Raw genomic sequence first — 18,590 nt, forward strand, 5'->3', positions numbered from 1 at the left:
TTTAATATTTTTTCTGTTTATAATATTATAATGCTTACACGCACATTTTGGATCGGACGGTATTTTTAAAACACACTGTATATTAAGCACGGAGTGTTATTGACGGTAATCTTTGTTAGCTTGTAGATGCCAATAAGTCATTCTACGTAATGACGCAAATACAATCTTTCATCTTATTGTGCGGTATAAGTCCGTACATTAGTGGTCCTTCGAGCCGGATAAAACAGATATGCCTTTGTGTGAGAACCAAGCTGCTCAGTCAAGAGTGCAGCATGTGCTACTGATCACCGTGACCGCTCACCGCGAACTTGGCGCCCGTGGGCCGCTTGAGCCAGCGCGGCGCGCGCGCGGGCTGCGCGGCGGCGGGCGGCGGCGGCGCGCTCTGCTGCACGGCGGGCAGCGCGGCGAACGAGTCCGCGCCTCCGAACGACTCCATGATGTTGCTTTGACTGCTCGCACTCTGAAAATAGCACAACTCAACTATACAGGACAACAGGCACCAAAGTATAAAAAATTTATTTTTATTCAAAGATAAGCCCTTGACTGTGATCTCACCTACTCGTAATGTTAAGTGATGATGCGTTAACTTGGAAGAGTTACAAGTTTACCCTAACCTAACCTCTGACGGTTTCTATGCGGCATCGCTACACAAACTGGTACACTTTGGCTGTACAAATATAAAATGGAATCGAATAGACAGAACTGCGCCACTTGGTCAATAAATAATAGTAATGATTCAATTCCTAAAATTAAAGCTGTTGCTTCTCATTAGCATTGGCTTTTTTGACCTGCAACTTTTAACTCTAACAATATAAAAAAAAATACATAAACTTAGTTTAGTTATTGTTCGCGATTTTTCAGATTTGATCTGGCTGTTGTCCTTTAAAGACGCCTGGTCATCACGGGCTCTTTATGCCTAGGCCACACTGATGAAGTCATCAGTAAGCAATGGCCAGTTGCACTGACCAGGTTGTGTTGCGTGCCGGTGTGCAGCAGGCTGTGCACGGCCAGCGACTGGTCGAAGGCGGCGGCCGACAGCAGGCCCGGCTCGCGCGGCGCCCAGCTCACGTCGAACACCCACGCCGACTGCCGGCTCACCTCCACCACCAACTCGCCGCCCTGGGGAATATCATCAGGCATAACAATCTGAAAACGACCGTAGGACCCCTTTGGATAAGAATAGCGGCAGACAGAAAACAATGAAAAGAGTTGGAAGAGACCTTTGCCATAAGGCATACTGAATTATGAGACATTCTGTAGTTTAAATGTAGCTTTAATTTTTTAATGTTACTTTAGTTTTAATATTTTCCCTTTGTATAATTGTAATGTTAATATTGCAAAAAATTAAACGACCGACAATGCATCCCAAGCAACACTGCGTATTCGACGGCGTAGACAAGGTCTCCAACATCTGACGACACCCAGACGTGAGTCTTTAACCCACGATCTCAAAGGCGCCCGGTCTGATAAATTCAGGCCAAAAACACCTTTCCAGAACGATCCTCTAAGCCGAGGTCCGAGTGTCATAGTCATTCAGCCCATATCGTGCTTCTGCCTTCGCTGGGCTGCAGCAGTTTCAGATGATACTTCTGAGCTCGCCCAAACCCCCCGATGATGCCACTAAGGTCACATTAGCGGCAGTTACACAACGGAAAAAAACATACAATCAAATAGTGATATATTTATCAATTCCGCCAAGTATCATCATACTAGTGTTATGACTAGCAGATCCCTGCGACACATTCATTTCGTCAGTCTACCTAATGTCCACCAACTCTGCAGATACAATATTAAATGGAATACTATCTTCACACTACTATCTTGACACTTTGCAAGGAACAATCTCTATGAACATATCCTCCAATGTGATACCTTCAATCATATATTTTAAACCTCATAAGATTGCAATTTCACCAGCAGCCACACTCATCATACAGTTTTTTCCAAAATCACAATTCCTAGGCCACAAAGAAAACAGCTAGTACGTACGACTCACCGGTTGAGTGTTGTTGGGATTCCACGCTAGTATCCTTCCGTCCTTGCCGCCCGACAGCAGCAGGTCGTGGTCGTGGGCGCTCCACGACAACGAGAGCGCGCCCTTCTCGTGCCCTTCTAGAGTCACCAGCGGCGACGCTGCTAGCCTGTAACGGCACATTCCATTTACTAGCACACTCCCGCGGTTGTGTTGTTCAGTTAGGCTATGAAATAGCTAAGCATTTCCTGCTTCCCCGTAAATTTGTCTGCTTGAAGGTGGAAAGTTAGTGATGTCACGTGTGCCGTATTACGGAGAGCACGTTCAGACATAATCACATTAATTATGTCGAAGAGGGACCTGTGGGCTAAATCTATCAAGATGCTAAATGATACGAAGATGTGTAGGTTATCTTAAGAGCGCGCAGCGCGTCGTTACGATATGCATAAAATTCGAAGCGCAAACGAGACGCCGAATTATGACTTTCACGTGAGTGAAAAGCACGGGGCGATTGACGCGCGACGCAAATTTTATGACGTGAGCGCCAAAACCATTTTTTCCTAATTGCAAGTAAATTAAACAACATAACGAAAAACAAAATGGCCATGTTCAAGATATATACCTAATTTTCTATACAAAACAAAAATTTAAGAAAATAAGTCACAAATTGTGTATTTTGTATAGTCATAACGAAGCTAACACTTTGAAATATCATTTACCCAAATATCAGGCTCCTAACTTTTACAGAATCTGAGATCGAGAACCATTTGTAACCACCAAATTACATATTGCACACTCTTAAGATTTTATGGGCGCCGAGTTAGTCACGAAGTAAAGAAAAAAATACCGAGTTTCCGAGACTTCTGACAAGGAGTGCAGAGTTGAGGGTATTAACACTAGTTAACACTTAGACTGCCAGTTTTATTGTCCCTGCCTAGTCTAATTTGATAGTATAGTAGGATAGGATTGTAGTTTATAAACTTAAGTACTCAAATTATAATCTAAGGTCGTAGAAAAATCCATTTCCATCACCATCCATGGAATCACCAGTGCAATGGTATCAGCAGTGCAATGGTATCAGCAGTGCAATGGTATCAGCAGTGCAATGGTATCACCAGTATGCTCTGTTAATATCAAGGTGACTCTAAGTTTTGTGTTTTACCTGACAAGCCATACTGTTAACCTGAGGTATTAATGATCTATCTAGGTTTGTCAATACGTTCAAACTTTGATAGTTTTTACAGAGCTGGCAGCATACGCCGGGCTTTTTCTGGACACATGGAGAGGACTCGCTGACTTCAAGACGGTTTACATATCCATTATTTTTGCATATAACGAAACCTATCTTTCACCTGGTGACATTGGTCTCGGCTTAGCGTAAAAACGTGGTTCCCTAGTATTGTATAGAGCGCTTAACGGCGTGCTTGTTGAGTCGCTGCCAAACAATATTTTACTGATACTCAGTGTAGTGTACCTCAGGTCCCACAGCTGTATGACGGGCGCCTGGTCGTCTTCCGAGGCGATACACAGCTGCGTGGCTACTGCAGGATGCCACGCCAGGGAGCGCCAGCGCGTGCGGAACTGCGAGTCGCTGCCAAATAATATCTTCACTGTATAAGCTTATACTATGATCTTATATAAAAATGTTTATGAAACTTTAAGTGGTGACCTATAATTCCGAACGTTGGTTGCAGAAATTAGGAGATCCGCAGAAGTGTCATAATCATCGCTGATAACATAATGATGAAGTTGGATTAGAAGAAACACGTAATTAAATAGGGGCTAGGTCAACTTTTTGGGGTAGGCAAATAAAATATAACAATTCGTTTTGAGGCCTTTTCTATAGATTTTATAAATTGTAACATACCTTAGTTTCATAATAGGTTCATTCTTCCGTAAATCCCAAACTAAACATCGTGTGGCAAATGTGGATCCCAGTATGTGTTGCACCTATAACAACCATTTCCAAAGTACAAATTGTATTTAATTACTACAAGGACTTCTTTTTTTTGATCTATTGAAATTCCTCCTCTTCTAAAAGGCTTTCTAAATTAAATAAAAAGGATGCTGTAGAAAAGTTTGTTTATTGTACTTATATGTATAAACTTTTATACTGATAGAGCCATCAAAGTTGATTCTAAGACGCATCGTCCATTAAGAAAACGCTGACTATGCATGTTCAAACAACTCATCAGGTTGATTGTGTATCAAGTACCTATAGATTTCGCCAAACTTTCGAGTCCGCTCTAAGCACGAAACATGCGCAATAAACAAAATCATATTTCAACCAGTTTAATAACAGCTTCAGACTCAAAGTTTAGCGCATAATATACAAGTTTTTCACTTATTTAGAAGAACATGGAAATTTATGGTTTTTGGGTTGTTTGAAAAAGACATGCTCATTTTTTTACCTGTTGGTTCCAGGCGAGCCCCTGCACGTGGTCGTAGGGCTGGCTCCTGTTGCCCGGCGCCATGGGCTGACTGGTGTTGTTGAGGTCCCAGATGAAGATCTCGCTGTCTGAGGCACCAGACGCCAGCAGGTTCTTCTGATATGGGTTGATGTCGAGGGCCGATACATTGCCTGGGATAGGCAAATTGACCATTACTGAATTGCCTATATTTAACTAGCGGACGCTCGCAACTTCGCCTGCCCTTAAACCTCTTAATCCAGCCCTTTTTAACAGAAGTAATACAGTAAAGTATGATTGAATTTGAAATTAGCTGTGTATTTGGCTATAGTTTCCTACTTAAGTTAAATAATATTTAGAGCTTATAATATTTGGAAATCCAATTACCCTTCTGAACAAAGACCTCCTAATCATTTTTATAATTCCCTGTCCCAGTGGCTCCCCCTAACTGTCTGTTTCTTTTTATTTGTTACACATACAGTATAGACAAAATTTCCCTAATTCATCACCACTCACCCATCCGATCAATAACATGATCATTAGTAGTTTCAAGTTATCCTCGTAAATAATGAGAGTGTGAGCAAAGTAGCTAAAGCTTTCTTCATACATTCTCTTATCTGAATTTCTATGACAACAATGGCTCAGTCATTCAAATCTGTACTGTATTTCAATAAATATTCATTTTTAATTGTCAGTGATAAGAACTGACTGTGCTTATCTTTGTACAGTAGCCATAAAACATTCATTGTGACAACTACACTGATAATAGTGACAACAAATACAATAATACTTTTAAATGTCTGACTCAGCTTAGCTTTAGCATAATTAAAAAAACCCTGGCTTGAGCTCAAATTTCAAGTAAGATTATACCTGTATCTTTGATGGTTTCTATGTGGCGTCATACCAGAACTCTAAATAGCTTTGCATACCGCAAAGCTGTCTGTTGTTAGGGGGGTGATTAGCCACAGCCCCTGTCAATATCGAAAATTCAAAATAATACATTGACCCAAACTGGGAATCACACCCAGGACCTCTATTGAATACCACAGCATTACTGTGTTAAAGAAGAAATGCTTAAGCAGTTTTTGGTTTTATGAACAGCATGCCAATTGAAATTGGTTTTTAATTTTACTGCAAAAATGCAAATGATAATTACATTTTAATGTTTAACTACAAATTAATCTAAATTGTAATTAAGATTTTTACATACTCATACAAGTTTAGACATTGTTACTTTATTACTATAGTATTTTTTAGGAAACAATGATAAATATTTCTTAATCATGGTGATAGAAATTATTGAAGACTTTAATGTGTGACTGATTTTAAAATTTTCTTGCGATCTTGGTTTCAAGTATTATATGAAACTGAACCATTAGTGATCAGACCCACAAATGTATAATTTAGCTACTTTACAGAGGAGACATAGCCATATATATTGTCATTTTATTTCCATATCATCCCCCTAACCCTAAGTCTGCCAACCTGAATTGAAGCACTAACCCACTAAGCTTCAAATACAGACTTGACCCTGATGTAGGCTAATGAAAAATTTGAGGATGATGACACCTACCATTATGTTTTGAAGTACTGCCAACAAGAGGATCATTGGCTTTCTTCAGCAAGTTATCTGCACTGTAGAACTCTAGCAGCCCTCCGTCACAGCCGCCCACAATTATGCCTGCCCCTGACCATACTACTTTCTGAAATCTGAAGCAAACAAGAATATAAATGTTAATCTGCAGAAATTTTATCATAAATATCTTTGGTCTTATCCTGTAATGTACCTCATTAGACCCTAAATTAAATTGAACTTTCTAAGCCTTGCAACTATTCCAAGCCAGAGGAATACTACGAGTAAATCTACTTCACCTTCAGAATGAAAAAAATACTTAATAATTGGACACCTTTATCTAGTGAAGACTACACTATATTAAACAACTATGACCAATAAGAACAGAACATCAATGAAAAATGGGAAATAACAGAGAGAATGCTTCTTTTTCAGAACTTCCATTGCCTGCACAGACTGTTAAAGTTACACAGAAAACATTTTAGACAAAATTATTTGTCAAAGGATTTAAAACAAAATTTGTAACAGCATAACTTTTTTAAAGATAACATTTGCCATGTGAACAAGTTGTAGATAAATATAAATAACTTTACTTTTAAGGCTTAATCAGAAATACATTAGGTGCTCAAAACTTGAAAGTCTTCTATTGACTTGGCATACAAATAGTGTATGTAATCATGTTAGAAGGCCTCATAGGCTTCTGATCATGAGGCACTGAGTTTGGCTAAGAAATATTGAGAAGTTCTTTGTTATAAATTTTCAGTAAGAGCCCAGAGTTGGGAATTGGTAGTTTAATACTAACAAGACCAAGTTATGTCTTAGGTTCCGTTGTCATTTATTTTCTCTCATTTATTTCTTTGTTCTTTTTTTAAAATTTTGATAATGTTAACATAATACAAAACACTATTAAAAATTATTAAATACATCAACCCTCCTGCTGCAGCACATGTGCCCAGGCAAGCGGTGATCAGGGCTCTGTGGTGGGTCTAAGGGTTCATTTACACAAGCAGCATGTTACCGTTGACTACTGTTGAAACACCACATGCAGTCGACATAGTGATGGTAGCAGTCGTCCACACCAGTTGCTTCTGCCGTTGGCAATGTGCTGCTTGTATAAATGAACCCTAAGCTAGAAATTTCCTATAAATAGTGGCGTGCACAAGGTTTTTAACTAAGGTAGGAACTATACATTATAAATATACCAGTCAGAAAATTGTTTCTCCAATACAGGTTCATACTGACTTCTCAGGAGGGTAGGCTGTGCATTTTCGCATCTATGGAGTGCACACCACAGACTGCAAGTCTTATAAGGAGGGAGTATGGTCCCATAGTTTAGTCATCAATAGGCTGAAGATATTGATGGTAGGAGAGTCAGGACACTTATGAAACATGACCAATGCTCAGATACAAAACTTCACAGATATTTTACATTATAAATATAGATAACATAGCAGTATTTATGTTTATGGAGTCTAGTATTTTTCTAAACTTACACTAATAATAACATTTAATTTAATTAAATTAGTAAATAATCATGTATTTTATATTCTACACAAAGTTTAAATAATGAAAGTTTTATTTAAATCTTATTAAAGTACAATACTTTTTTAATAGAAGTAATTCGCATATTCTAAATCTTAAATAATATGATAGGAGTAATTGAAAACAAACCAACATTAAAAAATCATTTCACTGGATTTTTAAACATTTTACCATTTTTTTAGTTGAGAACTAAACTCATCATCTAGATATGTAAATATATCAAACCTATAGCTCTAAATAAGAAACTAACTAACTTTAGAAGAGGTAAATCAAGCGTTTTTAATGAAAATCGTGCATTATAAGAAAATATTAAAAATAATCAATACTATGAAAGTTTTACTCACTTGTGCTGGGTCTGTATGCTTGATTTAAGCTCTAGGTCAGGGCTAGAGTCGCCCAAATTTAATGCATAGAGCTCTAAATAGGAGTTAGAGCTGAAATTGGCATCGACTTGCTGCGCGGCGGAGCCGGTCGCGAGCATAGACGGGTAGTGTCCCGCTGGCGACCAGCAGCTGTTCACAGTCCTCTTCAACTCTTTAATCTTCATTTTTAAGCACCAAACTCACTAAAACAACTAATACACACCGTTAGAGCCCGAAAAATTCATACATACAAACAGAATTATGTCACCGCTTTTCGAACACGTCACACGTAAAATTTAAGCATTTAATAGGTAATTTAGAACTCCTGGGTGGTAAGGGGTTTATTAATTTGTGGTTTTTGAGTGAAAAACATTGAAATTACACGTAAAATTAAGTTATTTACCATAAAAACACCGAGTTGGCACTTCCAACGTGGCTGACGTATTTTTATTTCTGATTTTGACAATTGATTGACAATGACATTAACTTGACATTTACGTTGTCAAATACTGATAATGACATTAGCACAGGCAAGAAATGCTGAAAATAATCTATGCTTTCAAAAGATTTTGACATAAATGTCACGTGAAAAAGAGCTTGAATAAATTGGTGCTAAATGGACACTGTATACAATCAATTAATTTCTAACATAAATTCAGCGATTATTTGCTTTTATTGTTATAATTGATCCATAATATTCTGATAAAAGTACTGTAAGTAACGTTACTTACTACCTTTTCGAATGTCAAATTATACGTAACGGTTTTTCCTATAGATTTACGATTCGGTACAAGTGGTTTTTCCTAAGTACGGGCTTTTCTTTTAATTTATAAACATCGAAAACTAATGGAGAAAGGACATATTTATTTAGGTATAATAATAAGCAGATATCCTACCTGGTCTCCACGAAACAAATCAATCTAGTGTGGAGACCTAGGCAATGTTATGATTTTTTTGAATCTATTTTTGGTTAATAAAGATTTTATTATTATTATATATCTCTCATGTTGTGCAGTGCGACTGCGAGGTCATGCCTTTATTAGGGTACTTAGCAGTTAGCACTGCCCTTAAGAAGCAGTACATCGGCTACCAACCCATTCTTCCCGAACCACAGCAAGGCTGCCTTACAAAAGAATTTAGACACAAATACATAGCTACGTTTTTTATAAATAGGAGGCTTGGGTCTGGATACAGCGTGCTTCAACACGCCACCAGTGCCGCAGGTCTATCTTTTTTGGTTCGTCTCTACGACACCCAAAATCTCTATAGCAACTGATAAAGTATCGATTCCATTGTAGAAACAATTTAATATGGTGAGTTTAGACCGTCATATTATGCACTAAAGGCTATCGACGGTTTATTTAAAAGGTAGATATTTCACTTTACTTAATAATGTGACACAATTTTCACTGTACCAGTATAGTTTCGGATGCTATATTACAAACAAACAAACCGAAATAAATCAATATTATATTTATATTGCTTTCATCGCAGTAAAGCAATGCTGCTGGAATATCAAAGAACAAATCTTGCAGGCCAGTTGTGAGCAAGTATGCCGATAGCGCTGTCTGCGGAGGAGTGGGCGCGGCTGGCGCGCACGGCGGGCGGCGCGCGGGACGCGGAGGGGGCGCGCCGGCGCGAGCACGTGCGCCGCATGAACGAGCTGAGCCAGCAGATGACCAAGTCGTGGCCCAACTCTTTGGAGGTGAGTTCTACACGGCGCTGAATCGAAGTATGTATTGCCATGCCATTGCCATAAGAAGGCTCAGAGTCACACAGCGGGCGATGGAACGAGCTATGTTAGGAGTATCTCTGCGTGATCCAATCAGAAATGAGGAGATCCGCAGAAGAACCGAAGTCACCGACATAGTTGCGAAGCTGAAGTGGCAATGGGCGGGGCACATAGTTCGAAGAGGCGATGGACGTTGGGGTCCCAAAGTGCTGGAATGGCGACCCCGCACTAGTAAGATCAGTGTTGGCCGACCACCAGTCCTCCTGGTGGGGGATCCCCCACCAGGAGGACGACATCAAACGAGTCGCAGGGATTCGCTGGATGCAGATGGCTCAGTATCGTGATGTTTGGAAGTCCCTACAAAAGGCCTATGTCCTGCAGTGGACGTCCATCGTCTGATATGATGATGATGCCATTGTTATCACTTTTGCTATCTTATAGGTGGTTTGAATTGATCCCTTTACCTACTTAAAAAAACCGTTCGGACGGAAATCAATGAAATCTTTGAAGGCACTTTGGACTGCCTCATCGGAGTTGAGTTTTTTTCTCTTGAAAGAAGTTATTAAAATTCGAATAATCTGTAGCCATGTGGCACGTCTATTTTCTTTCTACAAACGCCAACGCTTCGAAAACTAAGAAAATATATGGGAATGACACATCTGATTGAAACTTGTTCACGTGACCTGCCGGTAGCAAATGTCGCTATATGTTTTAACTTACGACGCGTTAGTCTTTGTAGAAAGGATAGAAAGACAGAAGAACAAGATTCGAGGGTGAGGCCTAAGTAAGTCTCCGTTATGCAGTCAGCTGAAAGTGTTAGCCATTTCAGAACGTGAACAAGCGCAACGAGGAGCTGCGGCTGGCGCGGCTGGCGGCGGCCGAGCGCGCCAACTCGCAGTTCTACGCGCGCTACGTGCGGCGCCGGCAGGCCGAGCAGCGCCGCATGCTGCACACGGCGCGGGACTCCTTCTTCAAGAACCAGGACGCGCCCAAAATGCTGCTGGGGTAACGGGAACATTCACTCGTGTAGAGCTAGAAGCCTTTTAAATTAGCGAGATAATTTCGGCCGAAATAAAGGAGATCTTGCTAACTTAACGAGATCGCACTTGAGCATGAGTACAACCGCTTTATCTCTTCCAGAGACATACGAGTATGTCATTGCAGTAAGATTTTTTAGAAACATTGACAGCTGCGTTCAAAAACCTATAGAAACAGAAAACTAACTATCCATTCGCTGTAGTTATTAATCAAACAGAAAACGAATTTATGAAAGTCCGAAGGATATCAAAAAGAACTTTAACACTTCGCGGATGACTACCTGAGATCTGTGATGTGGTGGCCAATTTAACTAGCATTGAAATTAGGTTAACAAGGCCAAGGATCTATACAGCAGCTGTTTATCTGGCCAGTGGTCAGGAAAATGAGACGCCGTTTAGCAGACGATTCTTTGGACAATTTCATAAAGAGCTTGACTGAAATTTAAAATAAGCTACCTATTTACCTAATTATAGTCAAGTATAATCACAATTCTTTAATTTCAATGGGTAATCTTTTCAAGGGCGGTAATAGAAACTGTGATACAAAAAGAGCGTGAGGAGCAAGTTAAGTTCAACAAGGAGCTTAAGAAGAAAGCCGCCGAGAAGAAGAAGGAAGCAGATGATGAGATCCTACGGAATGCGAAGGAATGGCACGCTTTGATGAACCTCAGGAAGAAAAGGAGATTTGAGGTCAATAAACAACACCAGAAGGAGATTTTGGATCAGTAAGTTTTGAACAACGCATTATTTGATCTACTAAACTAACTTAATATCTCCTAAGAATGCTCCATGTCGATGCTGCTTAGATTTCACGCGATGTAGCAAAATAAAGCAAAATATTCTTTGATAATAATTTTTCCGAACTGTCGCTACATTTGTAGTTTATGCCGCCGTCGCTGAGCTTTCTAAGTATAAAAATATATTGCTAAACTATATAGTCACCATTTAATATCCTCTACAAAAAATTGCACCCACACCTTAATTAAGCCCATAAAGTTCAATTATTAACGAGAGAACTAAAAACCTAATGTGGAGGCGTCTACTACCAAGCGTCTGTCATTTTGAGGTTCAAAAGAGGTATCTATCTTTTGAAGGCTTCTATTTATATCTTCCTAATAAAATAAAACTTGAAATTCATTTGAAATTTTAGAGCATACGAAGTATCAGAACGTAACCGCATAGAATATGAAATGGAGCTGAATCTGCAAAAGAATGACAACAAAAAGGCTCAGGAGCAGTTGGACACCATCAAGGAATTCGAAGAGGAATTCGTAAGTAACTTACGAGGTTTCCTCATAATCGTGCACTCTAGACAGAGTGGTCATCAGGGTCAACACGACTTTAGAATTTCCAATCCGCAAAATATTACATACTTCTAGAAAAAAAATAAAGTGTTAAATTAAAGTGGCCACCAACACCTAAGACTATAACAGTGTGGGGCTATACCTATTGTGTATATTGTGTGGGGATCATAATTTTTGAAACTAAAAACTTCGAGTACTAAATACATAGATAGAAAAGTACGGTATTTTCAAATATTTTATACAATAATCCTGAGGGGGACGGCCTTATGCATAAAAACTGTTAAGTAAAAACTGTCTTGCTTCCTTAAATCGGTCTTTCAGGTCTGATTATCCCATAATTTATTTTAGAGTAAGAAAGAGAAAGAGACCATCTTAGCGGACATGAAGCGCGCCAAGTTGGAGGCAGACATGCGACGCCGCGAGCAAGAAGCGCGAGACAAAATGGACGACCGCCTTATCGAAGTGCTGCAGAAGTCCAAAGCTCGGACTGAAAGGAAGAGACGAGAGACTGAGAAGAGGGTAAGGCTACGTTCACACGACTATGTCCTGCACGTATTTTTCTGGTTCGATTTTTAACGTGCAACCAGCTCGATGTTCACACGGTAGGCTTTCGTTGGTATTAGCTGGAGTTTTAACACAGTAGATGTCTACCACGTGCCAAGACTCAAGAGTTAAGTTCTAAAGAAATGATCTATTTGTCTCTTGGGATCACATCAATCGTACTCCAGGTTCGATGAGAGTCCGGTTGTCTGAATTTTGACAATGAGATTCGAATGCTTTTTGCTTTCTGCATAAAAACTATGGAAGCAAATTTAATTCAAATTAGATACTTCTCAACATTCCTCAAGGACATGTACCTACCTAAAGTGCTGAATATGTGTTTGAAAAAAGGATTACCTATCGCTTGAAAGGAAACCAAGCCTAAACCTCCAGAGTTTTTTTCTTTTTTAGATGTCCACTTACGGCTTATATATCCATAATCCACCTACTTGTTTATAGACTCTTCTAGCGACTACAAAAATATCAATACCTACCTACTTTTAAAATAAACCTCTGTAATAAGATAAAAATAATAGATAAAATTTGCAGATTCAAAAGGAGAAACAAGATGTGCTTGATAAAATAAGTCAACGGCTTGAAAGTGGAGACACAGCGCGCAATGCCAAAGAACAAGAAATCCTTGAAAAAGCTGTCAAAGAAAAAGAAGATATGTAAGTTTTGATCAATCAACATCTGACATCTGCGATCCTTCATATCACAACGATTTTCTAGGATCCCATTTGTTCAAACTTTGTTGACCGATTAGATAGTCTAAATTGTGTGGGCACAGCCGCGTAAAGTTAATTCTACTACCTACATAATACGTACTAATTACTCGGTTTAGTGAAGAAGCCCGTCGTCAGGCCGACTCGCGCCGCAAGCAGCAGTTCAAGCAGGACCGCATCGAGACGCGGAAGCAGTTCTTGGAGAAGGAAAAGCAGCGGCTGCACGAGATCGACGTGATGCACCAGTGGGAAGTCATGAACAGGTGAGTGCAAATTCAAATAAAACAATGTAGGAGAATCGACAAGGTGAATGGATGGGGTGTCAGAAAATGGTCACATTGTATTTTTAATGTTAGGTTCAAGGCCGTATTCTAGCCCATTTGCTAGCCTTGCATTCCCTTTATGCCACTGAAAGCAACCTCAGGGAGATGACACTTCAGGCTTTTATTGACATTGTTAAATATCTAAACCGAACATTTCCTATAGCTATATGCCTCCATCAAGTGCCAGTTGTCTCAGTCAGAAATTATGAAATAAGTGGACGTAAACATGTCATTGTCCTGGCAAGATACCTCCACACAAATACACCAATAGTTAAGAATTTATACGTCATGCGTCCGAAGTTTGAAGTAAGTAGGTTATCAAAAGGTAATTGATGTCATGTGCTAAGTAGTAAAGACAACGCAATGTCGTATTCAGACCTAGCGTCGAGTTAAGGAGATACAACATCTGGCAAAGTTAGTACCTACTTTGCGCGTCACGCGATTTGTGCTCTCACATGCACACAAAACTAAGAATGTCGCGCACCAGTTACGCAAAACTGACGTTCGTTTGTTCAATTGGGTAGAAAATAAATTCCTCACGATATTATGGGTTTCTATTTAAAATTACAGATTCAAGAATGATGAGCTGTACGCTGATTTTCAAGAGAAGCTGCGAGAAGAGAAGAGGCGCAAGACGCGAGAGTACAGAGACGACATCCTCAAGCAATGGGTCAGTAGTTCACCTTGTACATCAAACCGTTTTCAAGATTTCGTGACGAGCGACCTTAAATTAATAATATAATCATAGCTAAAACAAACTGAAGCCAATAACCATCAGCTGTCGTCTGGCAATATTCATTTGATAGCAGATTTAGATTCGTTCTTGTATCAGTTTTGAATTTTGTTTGTCCTCAGCAATACTCAATAATATATCAATACTAGCGGATGTCCGCGACTTCGTCCGCGTGAAACTCGATGTAAACTTTCAACTACCGCTACCCTACCCCTACCCTACCCCTACCCTACCTCTACCCTACTCCTACCCTACCCTACCCCAACCCTACCCCTACCCTACCCTATCCCTACCCTACCCCTACCCTACCCCTACCCCGTTTTCTAATTATTATTAATATGAACTTTATACAATAACAATAAAGCTCAAATTGACTACGTTTTAGTTACAAATCATTTGTATGTATAGTTTTTAATTAACAAATAAAATATAAGGGTTGATCGTAGAGGGGTGAAAATTTAGGGTTGTATGTATTTTTGTATGCTGTGTCATAAAAAAATAAAAACAAAAAATTTTGCCTAAAAAATAAAAAAAAAAATTTAGGGGTGGACTACCCTTAACATTTAGGGGTTTGAAAAATAGATGTTGGCCGATTCTCAGACCTACTAAATATGCACAAAAAATTTCATCAAAATCGGTCGAGCCGTTTCGGAGGAGTTCAATGTCGAACACCGCGACACGAGAATTTTATATATTAGATATCAATATGATCTCCCATCTCATTACAGCGACAACAGCGTCAGGGTTTTCGTAGAGATTTAGTTTAGAAAGTCCGAAATAAGCTCACCACCTCCCAGTAGTGTGGAGGTGTCAACGAGTAATTCCCCACGACAAAAAGCAATACCTGTTGTAATATTACCCCCATTCCTTTTAAGTTGACGCTGTTTATTTACCGAGTTAAAAAAATTAAAGCGTGAGCGAGACGAGCGTGAGTCGAACGAGCGTGCGGAATTGCGGTACTTCTACGGCACGCTGGCGGAGAGCAAGCTGCGCGACGCGGACAACAAGCTGCTCACGCACGGCGCCGAGCTGCTGCGTGAGGCGCGCGCGTGTGGTCGACCCGACCGCGCGCTACGGCAGGCGCTCGACGTGAGTGCATCCACAGCTCGTACAGTTCTACGGCTCGCTGGCGGAGAGCAAGCGGCGCGACGCGGACAACAAGCTGCTCACGCACGGCGCTGAGCTGCTGCGTGAGGCGCGCGCGTGTGGGCGACCCGACCGCGCGCTACGGCAGGCGCTCGACGTGAGTGCATCCACAGCTCCTACAGTTCTACGGCTCGCTGGCGGAGAGCAAGCTGCGCGACTCAGACAACAAGCTGCTCACGCACGGCGCCGAGCTGCTGCGTGAGGCGCGCGCATGTGGTCGACCCGACCTTGCGCTACGGCAGGCGCTCGACGTGAGTGCATCCACAGCTCGTACAGTTCTACGGCTCGCTGGCGGAGAGCAAGCGGCGCGACGCGGACAACAAGCTGCTCACGCACGGCGCCGAGTTGCTGCGTGAGTCGCGGAACTGTTGCGTGAGGTCGACCCGACCGCGCGCTGCGGCAGGCGCTCGACGTGGGTGCATCTACAGGTCTATTACTTTTATAAGTCTTCATCAGCATCATTATCATATCAACCAATTTACGTTGACTGCTGGACATGGGCACCATATATAGACTTCCAAACACCGCGGCTTTGAACTGCGTCGTACAATCTGTCTGATATCCTCGGGCTATCTAGCCGGGATCAGAAGGTAGCCATTGTAGCATTTTGGGATTCCAAAGCTCTTTGGTGACTTTGGTTGTTTAGCGAATCTTTTTATATGTGATTCGTCCGCGTAAATTTCGATGTCAACTTTACTACTACCCCTACCCTACCCTACCCCTACCCTACCACTACCCCAACCCTACCCAACCCCTACATCTACCCTACCCCTACCCTACCCCTACCCTACTCTACCATACCCCTACCCCCACTCTAACCCTACCCTACCCCAAACCTACTCCTACCCTACCCCTACCTTACCTACACCCTACCCCCATCCTACCCCTACCCCCATCCTACCCCTACCCTCCCCGTACCCTACCCCTTTCCTACGCCTATCCCACCCGTACCCCTATCTCACGCCTATCCTACCCCTACCCTATCACTTCCCTATCCTACCCGTACCTCTACCCTACCACTACCCTACCTCTACCCCTACCCTACCACTACCCTAAACCCGGCCCTAAACCTACCCTATCCCTACACTACCCCTACGCTTCCCTACCTGTACCCTACCCTACCCTGTAACTTCTCTATCTTACTCCTACCCTTAGCAAAATCGTTCCAGTCCTTCGAGAATGGTGGTATGACCAAGAGAAATATTTTGTAGAGACTTCTATGCTAATAATATAAAGAGGTAAAGTTCGTGTGGTTGTAGGAGGTAATCTCTGGATCTACTGGACCGATTTCGAAAATTGTTTTACCAATAAAAAGCTACGTTGTTTGCGAGTGTCATAGGCTATGTTTGATCCCCATATTCATACGGGAACGGGAACTACGTAAATGAAAGCGCCGGACGTCATATAGCGGAATTTCTGCGTCTTTTAGAAATTTTGTATTATCTCCGAAACTATTTAAGTAATTAACATACTGTAAAGGGCAAATCTTATCTCCATAATATCCTTGTGATTATTAAATAATTTATTTTAATAAGGATTAAAGTTTAGTTGTATAAATAATGACGTAAACCTAAGTATATAAAATAAATAATTTTTAAAACACAAAAGGTACTATATCTGCTAATATATAGAAGATAGATATATGGTGTCGCGGACTTTTTTGTAGAACTTTTAAAGATACATAAAGCCTCTATACATTAATTTCAATTTTACACAATAGTTAAGGCAGCGCATGCGAATAAGTCTGTTTAAGAGGATCTTCAGTCCGACCTGTATGACCAAAACTGTGATAACTCGGCTAATATATATGATACCAATATAAAATATAGCCTATAGCACTCCCCGATAATGTAGCATTCTACTGGTGAAAGAATTTTTAAAATCGGACCAGTAGTTCCGAAGATTACCCCATTTAAAAAATGTGACAAACTTACAAACTTACAAACTTTACCTCTTTATAATATTAGTATAGATTCCATCAAGCAGAGATCTCGCTTTGCTCGTGCTGCAATCATAGAATCCTCCGCTTGCTTGGTATTCAATACGCGCACTAAGAAGAATCAATTTCACAATGCAACCTAGCACAACAAAGAAGAACGATGTTTCATAAAGAATAGATTCCATAAACTACATTACACGGTAGTAAAACCGCCGTATACAAATACCATGGTGCGCGCTCGATAAGTTTAATCTATCTCTTGGCGGGAGAAAGAGATTACCAACGCAGCCAACATAATTGCGCCGCCAGTCACGCGCAGACTTATCTTGCGCGTACACTACAACACGTAATTTCCAGCGCTACTGCAAGCTGTACCGCCTGTACCCCGCGCCGGAGCTGCCGGCGTCGATGCAGGAGCACTTCCAGCAGTACCGGCCGCAGGACCTGTCGCAGCCCGACCCGGACTACAAGTACCCGACGGCGCCCGAGCCCGAGCCTGCTGAGGCTGAGGGCAAGCGAGATGGACTGCAGGACCCTGTGGTGAGTTTCTTTTTAAAGAATATTTGCCATATCATTTAAATATTATTAGTATTTGCATTCCAAAATGTCGGAAAAGTGTGGGTACAACAATAATTCAGCGAGCGGGGATCGAACCGCTGATGCCGACCCGTTGACGACTCGTTGAGCTATTGACGCTTCTATTTTTGACATATTAGCCCTACACTGTAGATAAGTATACCTATGTACCTACATATTAGTCATTTTAACAAGGCTGGGCAAAATACATTAATAGATACTGAGTATGTAGAATTACAAATTACAATTAGGTAGGTATTAAATTCAAATACCTATTGCTCAGCAAAGATATATAGATTAATGAGTAGGTTTTTACATTACGTTATATTTTTCGACGGATTTTGATAGATATACCTAATATTTTTAAGCAAGAATTTCATAGTCAAATCATACGTGGATAAACATCCTCACAATAGTTGAGGTAGATACGAGTATAGATTACCTTAGTTTCTCAGCTCAAATGTAAACTCAAATTAGAGGAAATAATGAAGGCTTTACCTGTTTTCTGCAGGCGGGCTCTTCAAAGGCGGCAATTCCATTAGCGGCGCCCTCTGACAAACAACCCGAGGACTACAAGAGGGCGGGGCCTGCTAACGGCTTGCAGAGACCAGCCGAATAGGTACATGTCTATACATAACATTATTTTCTATATGAAAGATCTTGAAGCGTAGGATGCGT

The 18,590-nt window shown here is 40.8% G+C and overlaps 2 protein-coding genes across 4 annotated transcripts in view; one reads left to right on the forward strand and one right to left on the reverse strand.

Annotated features, from left to right (window-relative positions):
* The window catches only part of LOC112056436 (protein transport protein Sec31A), a 28,104-nt gene extending 19,764 nt beyond the window's left edge, over nucleotides 1–8,340 (reverse strand). For all 3 annotated transcript variants that reach the window (XM_052887455.1, XM_052887454.1, XM_052887453.1), the window contains exons 1-9: nucleotides 8,261–8,340; nucleotides 7,840–8,069; nucleotides 5,954–6,090; nucleotides 4,384–4,553; nucleotides 3,840–3,922; nucleotides 3,447–3,563; nucleotides 1,997–2,141; nucleotides 967–1,119; nucleotides 302–460 (exon numbers count right to left, since the gene is read on the reverse strand). In XM_052887455.1, the coding sequence (XP_052743415.1) occupies nucleotides 302–460; nucleotides 967–1,119; nucleotides 1,997–2,141; nucleotides 3,447–3,563; nucleotides 3,840–3,922; nucleotides 4,384–4,553; nucleotides 5,954–6,090; nucleotides 7,840–8,042 (1,167 nt within the window). In that variant the 5' untranslated portion in view covers nucleotides 8,043–8,069; nucleotides 8,261–8,340. The remainder of the gene's footprint in view (nucleotides 1–301; nucleotides 461–966; nucleotides 1,120–1,996; nucleotides 2,142–3,446; nucleotides 3,564–3,839; nucleotides 3,923–4,383; nucleotides 4,554–5,953; nucleotides 6,091–7,839; nucleotides 8,070–8,260) is intronic.
* Nucleotides 8,341–8,442: 102 nt separating this feature from the next.
* Nucleotides 8,443–15,701, forward strand: LOC112056435 (trichohyalin-like). The gene is made up of 10 exons (XM_052887457.1): nucleotides 8,443–8,570; nucleotides 9,393–9,562; nucleotides 10,419–10,594; nucleotides 11,148–11,351; nucleotides 11,777–11,897; nucleotides 12,279–12,449; nucleotides 13,020–13,141; nucleotides 13,315–13,458; nucleotides 14,089–14,188; nucleotides 15,164–15,701. Exons 2-10 carry the CDS (start codon nucleotides 9,410–9,412, stop codon nucleotides 15,431–15,433), a joined length of 1,461 nt encoding a protein of 486 aa, XP_052743417.1. The 5' UTR covers nucleotides 8,443–8,570; nucleotides 9,393–9,409; the 3' UTR covers nucleotides 15,434–15,701.
* Nucleotides 15,702–18,590: the final 2,889 nt, after the last annotated feature.

Source organism: Bicyclus anynana, chromosome 19, assembly GCF_947172395.1.
Source record: "Bicyclus anynana chromosome 19, ilBicAnyn1.1, whole genome shotgun sequence".
Lineage (NCBI taxonomy): Eukaryota > Metazoa > Arthropoda > Insecta > Lepidoptera > Nymphalidae > Bicyclus > Bicyclus anynana.